Source organism: Geotrypetes seraphini, chromosome 12, assembly GCF_902459505.1.
Source record: "Geotrypetes seraphini chromosome 12, aGeoSer1.1, whole genome shotgun sequence".
Lineage (NCBI taxonomy): Eukaryota > Metazoa > Chordata > Amphibia > Gymnophiona > Dermophiidae > Geotrypetes > Geotrypetes seraphini.
The window spans coordinates 8,519,823-8,532,708 of NC_047095.1; the positions used below are offsets into that span (position 1 = coordinate 8,519,823).

General features: G+C 40.6%; 1 protein-coding gene across 2 annotated transcripts in view; it reads left to right on the plus strand.

The window, feature by feature from the left end:
• VAV3 (vav guanine nucleotide exchange factor 3) overlaps nucleotides 1-12,886 on the plus strand; it is a 571,528-nt gene that overhangs the window by 458,521 nt on the left and 100,121 nt on the right. For both annotated transcript variants that reach the window (XM_033916404.1, XM_033916405.1), the window contains 3 exons: nucleotides 2,038-2,072; nucleotides 3,546-3,662; nucleotides 4,206-4,293. In XM_033916404.1, coding sequence (XP_033772295.1) covers nucleotides 2,038-2,072; nucleotides 3,546-3,662; nucleotides 4,206-4,293 — 240 coding nt within the window. The remainder of the gene's footprint in view (nucleotides 1-2,037; nucleotides 2,073-3,545; nucleotides 3,663-4,205; nucleotides 4,294-12,886) is intronic.

A 12,886-nucleotide genomic window follows, 5' to 3' on the forward strand; every position in this document is an offset into this window, starting at 1 on the left:
GCAGGGAGATTTCCTTGCCATGATCAATTCAGTGGCCACGTCTATTTGGAATGTGGGCCAACATTTTGCTGATCTACATTTCAGGCGTCTTTCGCGGCCCTAGGGAGACACCTAGTGCCGTTTAAGCTTGCCCAAGGCCACTTTCGGGTGAAACTATGCACACGCCCAACCTTTGGCAAGCGTAAGTCTCCTGACATGTCTCCCTGCACCCATGACAGATGCCTACAGTATAGGCAGTCTGCCTTGGGTTAAAAACATTTTTTTTTTAAGAAAACATGTGTCCTGATTGGATGATTAGACAACGGTGGGATGCCTACTGCTGCCTAAAATCGAGATGCCATTTATAGAATTTGCCCCTAAATGCATCCAAAACAGTGAAATTACCTCTTAATTGCCCTGAAATTAAAAATTTCATCAAGCAATTGGGATTTCAATGGTGTGCAATTAAATTCAAATGTTTAGACCCACAATAGAAGAAACAATCTAATATAATATCAACTACATAATGGAATTGATTAAAAAAAACTAAGGCCCCCTTTTATGAAGCTGTGCTAGGCTTTTTTTTTATCGCCAGCCACGGTTGTATTAGCTCCAACGCTCCTAAGAATTCTAAGAGTGTCGGAACTTATACCACCATGGCAGGCGATTAAAAAAAGCTTAACGTGACTTTATAAAAGGTAGGGTTAATTAGTCATTGGTCTCCCTTGAAATTATCATGGTGGGGCAGACTAGAGACAATAAAGATGGTGATTTTACCTGTTGTTAATTATGTCCTTAATATGCTGCATTTATTATTTAATAAGTGAATCGGTGTGGTGGCCTTGTTAGTTCACTCTTCAAGGTAAAATGTAGAAATAAAACCAAAAAACATTTAGGAAAAAATAATACCTTTTATGTTTATGCTTTATTTCTACATATTACTTTTTTTTAACACCCCCCCGCCCTTTTTACAAAACTGCACTAAAGGATTTTAGTGCCGGCCGGCGCACTGAATGCTCTATACTGCTCTGACATACAAAAACCTTGTTGGTCATGCAAAAAAGATATTGGTACTATGGAATATATGACTTTTTCATGTATATATACTGTGTGTTAAGAACTTTAGAATTCTAAATGGAAAACGATTTGTAATATACTGTATATAAATAAACCTCTGACATACAGCATTATAGTAATTAGTGATTATGGCATGTTAAGTTAGATAACATAAAAGCTCAATTACTAAAAAATTTAATATTGTTGACATTATAGACAAGTTTTATGAATAGAAAATTTTCACCAAATTAGGTCTCTTATACCCCTCTCAAATCCTCCAAAGATTTTGTCTGAGTCCTTTTAAGCGTAACAATCAATTCCGTATAAAAATAAAATTTGCTCTGAATTTCACTTACTTGAGTACATAGCACAGTGTCCAACTTCTGTATAATGTCCCAAATTGATTCCCAAAAGAAAATTGCTGGTCATTGCAAAGGAAAAAGAGGTAACACTTGAGCAGCTGTAACAGGCAAGGGAGAGGCAGGTTCGGTCATCTAATTAGGTAAAGAAGCTGGAAAGGTTCCTGTAGACTTTATTCGTCTTCCATTCCTTCCCCCAAGATAAGCAGTGCCATGAGATCATCCCACAGGAAAACAACCACCGCTGCTCCGTTACTGGGCCTTTCCTTCTGTCCCCTCAGACCCAAGATCATCTCTCATTCAGTAGCGCTTTCCATGTGTGCTCTCTGGGACAGTTGTTGCTGGTTGGGGCTTAATCTAGTATTTAATATTCATCTTAAGGTCTTCATGTATAGCTTGCTGTTTTCAGTGTGCACAAGAGGACCTTAACTTGTATGTTGTGTTTTTTTGCATGAGCCTCTCTGACTGGTTCGTCTGTCATCACTAAAATCAGTAAGAAAAGGAATCTAAAGATGATTTCGGTGGTGGATATTTTAGAACTGGATGTGAGTTAGAGAAGGCCTCCAGAACTTGTATTTCACTAGCATAAGTATAATTTAAATAGGAAACCTTTTATTATATATTTACTGTTCTCTTTTCCTAGGTACCTAAACCGGTAGACTACTCAGGTCAATCATGGTAAGTCATTCTATTCTATTCTTTCTGTTTTATTTATTATATTTAGTAATCTGGGGGAAATTCTATAAATGACACCTGTAGGAGTCATATTGGCACCTAAGTTAAGAGGGAAACACCATTTTAAATGGTATTTAAATAAAAATTCAAAGTGCCTACTAGCACCTAAAAGAACATAAGAACATAAGAATTACTACTGCTGGGTCAGACCAATGGTCCATCACACTCAGCAGTCCGCTCACGCGGTGGACCCCAGGTCAAAGACCCGTGCCCTAACCGAGACCAGCCCTACCTGCGTTCGTTCTGGTTCAGCAGGAACTTGTCCAACCTTGTCTTGAATCCCTGGAGGGTGTTTTCCCTTATAACAGACTCTGGAAGAGCATTCCAGTTCTCTACCACTCTCTGGGTGAAGAAGAACTTCCTTACGTTTGAACGGAATCTATTCCCTTTCAACTTTAGAGAGTGCCCTCAAGTTCTCTTTACCTTGGAGAGGGTGAACAACCTGTCTTTATCTACTAAATCTGTTCCCTTCATTATCTTGAGTGTTTCGATCATGTCCCCCCTCTGTCTCCTCTTTCCAAGTGAAAAGAGGCCCAGTTTCTCTAATCTCTCACTGTACGACATCTCCTCCAACCCCATGGCAACTCCTCCAACCAACAGCAATGGGAACTGTGCATCCCGAGGCACCTCCCGGCACCTAATGCCACTGTAGGTGTGGCTAACGCCGGAAATGGTGTTAGATGCCAGTAGGTGCCTCCAGAGACACGATTCATGCCAAAGGTAGGCGCCCGCAAACCCTGGCCTATATATCCGGTGCCTATCTTTACCAGAGGTGCGATTCTCTAAACGCTACCATCGCATAATCGACACATAAAGGGGCTGCTGACGACGGTGCCCTTTAGAGAGTCCGGTAACCAGTCTCTAAAAGTGGGGTCTACACCGCATACAATTCTTAATTAAAGCTGGTGCATTTACCAGGAACTACAAAATTAAGACAGATTGAAATAAAAAAAAGGAAAAAAAAATCATGCTACCATTAAAATGCCAAATTTTTGCATGCTACCAATGCGATATTATTCAACTGGGCTCTGAATGCAAATAAAATATATCAGATTGAAACGTAATTATATCAGGGATATTAGTATGTGTACAAAATCTGTAAACCAGGAAGAGTTTTGAGTAGTAAATGATAACATAAACATAAAATTGTTTTTGTATACCGCGATACACCATGGAGTTTGATGTGGTTAATAATAATTATCTAAAGACCGTACATAATCGGTGAAGGTAGCGGGAATTAGAATTGCATCAATTGTAAAAGTAACTTTTGCTAATAAAGGCTGATAATAATAAATCTAATTAATGGTGTTTAACATTCATTCTAATATGTCAATGCACAGAAACATTCTAAAATAAACGACACAGATTTTACACTGCTTGAATTGCGGGTCCTGTTGTGGTAATTATATCTTACAGGTATGCTGGAGCAATGGAAAGGTTACAAGCCGAGGCTGAACTTATGGACAAAGTTAACAGCACTTACCTTGTGCGATACAGGACCAAAGAATCGGGGGAATATGCAATTAGCATTAAGTAAGTAATATAAAGCTGGCAACCCTGTCTCTGTTAAATTGCAGAGGCAGTGTGATGTTAATAATAGCATTAGCAGGAAGGGTATGAGTAAGAATAAAAGCTGGGATAATTATACTTTTGAATTTTTTAACTTAATTTGTTAGCTGGTCAGCTATATAAATACCAACCTGTTACTCTTAAAGCTGTATTAAGAGCTTGTCTTTTTAACAATGCTCCTCTGGCATATATAAATTAGCATGGTCTCATCTGCATCCTCATTAATTTCCAGTATGAACCAAAACATAATGTTTCAGATAGCCATAGTTCGATTTAGGGAAGAGTTCTGTGTCTAGTGCAAAGTTGTGATCTTTTTCAGAATACGAGCTGCATCTTGAACCTGGTAAATATATTTTGTTAATGGGATGTCAACCTTGTATTGGCATAGATATACATTTTGCCTTGAGAATTAATTCATGTAATGGTATTGGGGCATGCCTGCAGGTAATTATTGATCTCGGCTGATTAAAAACAAATTTATATTCATAAGTTATTCATTGCCTACAGGTACAACAATGACGTGAAACACATCAAGATTTTAACAAGAGATGGCCTTTTTCTCATTACCGAAAATAGGAAATTTAAAAGTTTAATGGTAAGCATTAATTTGTTTCCATTAAAGAAACTCCTGGTCTACAGTTTTTTTTATTCAAGCATTTCCGTTTACTAACTTTTGGGGAATTAAGCAAAAGTGTTCTAGAAGGCGCTAGGGGAATGGTGGTGGTGCACAGTACTGGTGAAGCTAATGCAGAAGCTTAGATTTAGAAAGAAGGTAATTAACCACGATTAACGTGAAACAAATTAATAACAACAAATGCTTGAACCTTAGCTATTTTTGCTATTCTAAACCACTTTCTGAACAATTCAAATTAAGTAAAAAAGCATAGTGTTTGTGTTAATGGCCTTTAATATACATAATGGACCTTTGAAGTTCTGTATACTGTCAATTGGTGAGAAGGTACGATTCTCCACCCATTCTTCTAAGCCACTCTCATAAGGTTTATGATGAGAAGCAGACATCTGCTTCTGTTTTGTCTTTTGAAAAATAATTGCCCTAGTATGAGTAATAGTATTGCATGCAAAATCAGCTTATAATTAGTAATTATTCATTTTAATCTGAAAAGAGGATGCTACTTGATGTAGTATAAATCATTATTTTAAATTATTGAAATTATTATTTATATCATGTACACACATAGTTCTAGGTGTTTTAGAACAACATATTAAAAATAACTTTTAAAAAAATTTATTTATTTAAATAAAAAAAATAAAATAAATAACTTGAGACAACCATAGCATAAAGAGGCGTATTTAATAAGCAGATGGCAAGGGCAATGGAGGGTACAGCATAAAGTATCTTGGAAATAGAAGATGGAATTTTCATCCACAGTAATGTCACCTATAGACATTCTTTTTTTTTTTTTAATTATAAATCTTTATTGATTTCCAAGTAGTAACAGTGCAATACATATGAATCCGAACATATAACAGGTCAAGAAAAGCCCTTTGAACTTACAAATAATTGAAAGTAATATTTTCCCCTGCCCCTTTACTTAATCAATAATATAAATGCAACCATTCTTCCAATAACCCATTCTTATTTAAAATAATATCACATTCCCACCCCCTCCCTCCCACCCTGGATGTGTAAGGAAATCAGACAAAAATAAAAGACCTATAGACATTCAACATAGAGAAACTGGACGGAGATCTGGCCATTGATATACAGAAGTTTAGGTTTAAAAGAGAAGGTGCTGTTGCTGGGAGATTATAACGTTCCAGATAAGGATTGGGAAAATCCTATCTTCAGAATCATAAATAAGTACCGTATTTTCACATAGATAACGCGCACCCGTGTAAAACGTGCACACGGGTATAGCGCGCAAAAAACACATATTTATGTACATAAATTTTTATATACCGCGCACACCCGTATACCGCGCATGCTGCCCGACTCTCCTTTCGCCCGCCCCGACTCTCCTCTGGAGACCCTGACTCTGTTTTCGCCCGCCCCGACTCTCCTTTCCTCCTTGAAGTCCTGTCCCTACCCTGAAAGCTTGATGCCCCCCCCGACGTCTGATTCACTCCCCCGCAGGACCGCTAGCACCCCCACCCCGAAGGACCGCTCGCACGCACCCGCACCCCCACCCTGAAGGACCGCTCGCACCCCCACCCCGAAGGAGCGCTCGCACTCCCACCCCGAAGGACCGCTCGCACCCCCACCCGAAGAACCGCTCGCACCCCCACAGCCTCCCCCCCCTCCCCCATGGAGAAGCTGTCTACCTTGTTTCCGGATGCCAGCGAGCCCAGCTGTTTCCTCTGCCGGCGGTCCCGCCCCTTCTCTGAGCCCTGCTGTGCTGCTTTTTCTTCCGGCGGTCCCGCCCTTTCTCTGACATCAGAGAAAGGGCGGGACCGCCTGAAGAGGAAGCAGCGCAGCACAGGGCTCTGAGAAGGGGCAGGACCGCCGGCAGAGGAAGCAGCTGGGCTGGCATCCAGAAACAAGGTAGACAGCTTCTCCATGGGGGAGGGGGGAGGCTGTGGGGGTGCGAGCGGTCCTTCGGGGTGGGAGTGCGAGCGCTCCTTCCGGGTGATGAATCGGGCGTCGGGGGGGGGGGAAACTATGTAAAAAAATTTTTGTACAACGCGCTCACGCGTATAACACGCAAGGGTATGCGCGGTTTGTAAAAACCACGTATAACGCGCGTAGATAGATAGATCATTGATGTTTTTTCAAGGTGCTCTGCTTAAATAACTGGTGCTGGAATACTCAGAAAAACAGAAAGTGTGCTTAACGCTTGGATGGGTCCAAATATGGTATAGTTTGCTGAAAGCTGCATCCGGACACATCCAACTCAAAATATTGGATTTCAAACATGCTGAATTTATTAATACAGAGACATACCTTAAGAAAGAACTGACAGGATTGGAGAGGACAAGGGAAGTAGAAAACAGTGGACCAAGCTGAAAGAAGCTATAAAAATGACAACAGACCTTAATGTAACAAAAGCTGTAAACAAAAAAGGCAAAATGAAAGAAAAACACAATATGGTTCTCCAAAGAAGTGACTGAAAAAATAAAGGCCAAAGAGTTTACAAAATACAGAGGAATGCAACAATAGGAATGTAGCAAAGAATACCAGATAAAGCTCGATGAGGCAAAGAAAGAAATAAGGATGGCAAAAGCACAGGCAGAAGAAAAATTGCTAAAGATATAAAGCAAGGCATCAAGACTTTTATCTGGTATGATAATGAAAGGAGGAACTCTAAAGATAGAATTGTAAAACTGAAAGATTCTGAACACTGTTATACAATACAATGCAATACGTATATAGCTTATTGACTTGTTCAGTCCAAGCAAAAAGGGCCGGATTCTACAAGTGGCTGCCTACAAAATGGCCATCGATTGCATGTCAGTCAGGCAATGGCGCCGTTTGGAGAATCGTTGCTATGTGAAAGGTAGGTACTGGAAATTTAGGCCAGTTTTTTAAAGGTCTACATTTCCGCGCCTACCTTCCATGAGAATTGCATTTAAAGAGGTGCCTAAGGACACTTCTGGCATTAACCATGCCTACAGCGGACATAGGCGCCTCTTTAGTTGGGACAATGGTGCCATTTTTGGAGGCGTCTAAGGGTGCATCCTTTTTTTTTTTTTAAACAATCTTTTAATTGGTTTTTAATTGGCGTATTCAATTATTACGTTGATTTAACCAATTATAATGATATATATTAGGCAGTGGTAGGGCACTTAATGCCACTTAACTAACAGCACCATTATGAGAATTTGCTCCAAAAGGTCCAAGGTTGTTTACAACCAAAACTTAACCAATAAAATCACTGGGAGTTGCAGTTAAAAAAAAAGATAGGATAATGCAATTATATAAAAGAAAGGTATTAATCCTATAATCTTGCAATTAAAAATTTGTTGAAAAGAAAGTTTTAAGTTTTTTTGTGAAAAGAGATATTTTTCTTCTTTGATGGTCATAGGTAAATTGTTGAAACTTATGCCACTTGATATGAAAATATAGAATTGAATAGTCATTTATAATGCAAACCTTTAAGAGTTTGTGTAAATGAGAATGTATTCAGATGTATAGCTGTAAAAAAAATTTTAAAAACTATATATAATATTTTAAAAACTATACATGTCTTTATGGGGAGTCAGAGTTTAATGAGTGGTTCAGAAATACTATCATATTTTTTTTTATTTGAAAAAACAGTCACACCATTCTGAATAACTTGAATGTTTTCTTGAAACTTAAATGTCGGACTTAAATAAAGTGAATTGCAATAGTCAAATTGAGATAATATTAACATATGGGCCAGCAACAAAATATTCTTCATAAAAATAAGATCAAACCAGACAAAATTGTTTAAGTTTAAAGTTTTTCCTTAAAAAGCTATCTGCTGCTCAAATGACATTAAAGGCCCTGATTGTATAAATGGTGCCTGCCAGTAAGTGCCGAGATTGGCATGTCTACCAAGTTAGGTGCCTAACTAAGGCCCCAATTTATAAAGCCACGTTAGGAATTCTATGAGCGTCGGAGATTTTACCTAGTGGCTGGTGATAGCAAACCCTAACACAGCTTGCTAAAAGGGGACCTAATTTTTTTTTTGATTAGTTTAATTGGCATTGTAATTGAAAGCACCATTAAAAACTGAAGAAAAAAAAACCCCAATCAAAAAAAGTAATTTTTGGATAGGCACCTAACTTGGTAGGTGCAATGTAGGCAAGATCCTACTTAGTGATATCTTTAAGATAGAACAAGCAAAGACTCGGAAAATAATTCATCTCCAAATGTGAGTACTGTTGGTCAATTGATGAAGCAGTCACAACGTCTTAGACAGTAGGGCAGGGGTGTCCAACCTTTTGGCTTCCCTGGGCCGCATTGACCCCAAAAAATGTTTCTGGGGCCACACAAATGCGCAAACGCTGCGACAAGACAGAGGAGGGAGCTGACAAGATGGTAAACACCCAGGGGCAGCAGAGGAAAACACTGCATCGCCCTCGATCGGGGCTGCACAAAATACTTTACGGGGCCGCAGGTTGGACACCCCTGCAGTAGGGCATCAAAACTCAATTCTAGATAATAAAATAATCATACCATGGACCTCGCATTGAAGTTAGCTCATTAACACTATCCAAATCAAAGATAATGTATACCCTTGTTATGAATAGGAAACTAAGCAATTTGTAAAAACCCTAGGGCAATCAGAGCCAGCAGAAAATCTTTACGATATTAGGGTAACTACACCTGATCAATATGAAGATCAAAATTGCTCAGTGTGAGTGGCTTTGCAAGGCAGGATGGAGTGGGCATCCCTAAACTAACTAAACTAAACTAAACTAAACCTTAGGTTTGTATACCGCATCATCTCAATATTCGCAGAGCTCGAAACGGTTATGCCTGATTTTCGATGAAAAGTACGGGAGGCGATGTCGGGGATGAAGGGTTCTCAAGTTGGGAGGGGTCTGATCCAACTCCCTCAGGATTTTGTGAGAGGGAAGATTGGAAGGTGAGGGGGGCCCTTGGTGTCAGGAGTGTTGGAAGGAAGGGATGGTGTGCATGCAGCAAGGGTTCAGAGAGGAGAGGTGCTGGCATCTCCACCAAGACGGCGCCCAGAGCGGATCGCCCCCCCTTACAATGCCACTGACTGTACCTGAAAGTAATTTGCCTTGAACTACTATTGAGAAAGATGTGATCAAAATCTATTACCTGGTATACCAGGAACAACAGTGCAATTCTATCATACAATTATAGCAGTAACTTCTATGAGTCACACAAGAGCCTACCTAGCAAAGGGCATCAACATAAGCATTGTGGCAGGCACTAAAAGACCAATTCACATAAGGGAAAACTAAACAAGCCACAGTAGTACAATCAATCCTGCACAATCTTAAGAAACCATGTCTCTTTCACAAATGCAGAACACAGGAGAAAAACAGAAATGCATTTCCTTTTCTGTTGAACACAATACAAAGACTTAGCTATACACATTTCCCAAAGCCAACGTACTGTATATGTCAATAAATTCAAAATAAATTTTTGTGTTTTTTTTATATTTGCTGCCCAGAGATTTATTTTTCCATCAAGTTGGTTCCAGTTCTCTTTTTCTCTGCTTTCCTGTCTTCTGCATTTCTTCCATGTGCAATATGTTTCCCTTTCTCTCTCACTGTTCACCATCTCTCTCTCTCAGTCCCTCCTTGCTGCAAAAGGAGTGAGGAGAGGGGGGATCCAGGATGCATCTCTCTACTGCCACGTCTCTACTGCCCCTCTACTGCCACGTCCAACATTTCTCCCTCTCAATCCCTGACCTCTGTACATCTTTTGCCCTGCCCCACCAGCCCCATGCCCAACATTTCTCCTGCTGTCAATCCTCTCCACAACACCACGTTGCATCTCTTCCTCCCTTTCCTCCACCATCATGTCCAACATTCCTCCCTCTTGCATCCCTTTCCATCTGTCTTACCCTTCCTTCTCCCTCCTCCTCTGCACCACTATCATTTCCAACAATTCTCCCTCTTTCTTCCTTTTCCCATATACACACCTCTTTCCCTCTTGCTCCATGCACCTATGTCCAACCATTCTCCCTTTCTCTTCCCCCTTCCACCAGCAGCATCTCTCTTTCCCTCCCTCCCTTCCCACCCTATGCATCTCTCTTTCCCTCCCTTCTCAACCCCTCAGCCTTTGCAGCATCTGTCCTTCCCTGCTTTCCAACCTCACCAGCATGTGCAGCATCTGCCCTTCTCTTCCTTCCCAACACAACCCCATGTAGCATTTGTCCTTCCTTGCCTCCCCCCAGCCTGTGCAGCATCTCTTTCCCTCCCTTCGCTCCCTTGTTCCCCAAGCCACACTTATCTTCTTTACAGGCTTCCAGTAGAAATTCCTACATGCTGCCAGTGGATGCCACAAAATGCAAATGCATCAGAAGGAAGGCTTCTGGGTCAGCTACTGGCAACATAGGAACTGCTGCCAATGGCCTGTAAAGAAGATAAGTGTGGTGCCCCCAGTCTAACAGTTCCTGCGGCATTCGCAAAAGTGCTTCCTAGTACCGCAATAATTATACCACAGTAATGGTTCCCACGTCACTCCCTTCACTCCCTACCAGCCCCCCTCCCCCATTCCAACACCTATGTATGCTCCCACTTTGCAGCAGTCACTGCAAAAATGGCTCAATGTTGATGGTTCAAATAGCCAATTTCCCTTTTGAGCTCTCCTTTATGGAGCTAGTGAAGGGGGAGAATGCACATTTTTCATTAACGTTTAATATTATTTAAAGAACAGATTCAATAATATTTAAGTTCCTTACAATTATAAAGAGTAGTCTTATTTCTTTAGATTAGGATGTATGTTTGACTAGTGTCTTTTTTCCTGAAAATATTAACAGCATGCACCCAAACCTCAGAATTTACTTCACCTTTCAACTTGGTACAGGTATTGTCTTCCCTTTCTCTCCTCCCCCCCCTCCCTAGCAGTCACTCTCTTTTCCATTCCTTTCCCCTTCTTCCCTCCAGGCATTCTAACCACTCTCTCTGCCTTCCCCCAACATCCCCACTCCAGGCATTCAGTCTCTTTTCTTTCTCTTACCCTTCCAAACACACACACTCTCCCCTTTTTATTCTTTTCTTTCTGGTTCTCCAATTCCCACAGTACACTTACTGCCATGGCTCTTTATATAAACCAAATTATTTTGGGTGCTGCAACTCTTGACCTCTCATGTTGCTACCCTATGGCATCCCTAAGAGTATAATGCTGTGTGAGGGAGGGGGAACTGTCTTACAGATTTCCCATCTTTGTGCTCAGGAGGAGTTGATAAGGCAATGTGTACGTGCCTGCCAATAAATGCAATACCATTCAGCAAGGACAGACAGCCCATCCTCTATCCACTATTATACACACAGATTTTGTTAAAAAGTTATTTGTTAGTTATAAGCTGGTTATGTCTGACTGACATAAACTGTCCTCCTTTGTTTTCCTGAGGGTTAATGAGTTGAGGGAGGTATCCTCTAGAGGTCCTGCTTCTAGATGCACAACAGATTCAGAAGTTTGGGATCATTATATACAAATTTTCACCTAATAAAGAAGGCTTGATATCTCCATAGCCCAACTGAACTTATTGCCCTTAAAAAAAACTAATTTTGACACTCGTGGAAAACTGTCTAATATTTTGATTGTTTAGTGAATCTCATATAAAAAGGTCTACATTTGATTATTTTATCTCAATATACAGTATAACCAGATCTTGGCTAACAGACAGAGGTTCTGCTATTGCAAACCTGCTTTGTCCTCCTACCAAATTACTGCTAACCGTCCTTGGTTGGAAAGGCATTATTTTGGGGTATTAGTAATGTGCAAGAAATCTCTCTAACCTACAGTTGATTTGAATGTAAATCCTCAGTATTAGATGATGTTGTTATCTGCAAGATCTTAGGAGCTCTGTTTTATCTACTGTTCATCTGGGCTTCTTGAAATCAGTTACTTCCTACCAACTAATGGGGAGGTGTAGCCTAATGGTTTGTGCAGTGGTCTGCACACTAGGAGAAACTGGGTTTAATTCCTACTGTAGCTCTTTGTGACTCAGGGCAAGTCGCCTAACCCTCCACTGTCCCAAGTACAAAACAAAGATTATGAACCCACTAGGGACAAAGAAAGTGCCTATATGTAATAATTAAGCCACTGTGTGCCACAGAAAGGCAGTACATCAAGAATGTAATAAACATAACTGAGGCATTGTTCATCTGTAAGATCAATGTTGCAAAGCCACTCACACTGAGCAATTTTGATCTTCATATTGATCAGGTGTAGTTACCCTAATATCGTAAAGATTTTCTGCTGGCTCTGATTGCCCTAGGGTTTTTACAAATTGCTTAGTTTCCTATTCATAACAAGGGTATACATTATCTTTGATTTGGATAGTGTTAATGAGCTAACTTCAATGCGAGGTCCATGGTATGATTATTTTATTATCTAGAATTGAGTTTTGATGCCCTACTGCAGGGGTGTCCAACCTGCGGCCCCGTAAAGTATTTTGTGCAGCCCCGATCGAGGGCGATGCAGTGTTTTCCTCTGCTGCCCCTGGGTGTTTACCATCTTGTCAGCTCCCTCCTCCTCTCCTCTTCATAATAGGCCCTTCCCCCTCCTGGTGCATCTGGGGACTAAGGTCCTGATTGTCTCAGGCACCTAAGGGGAG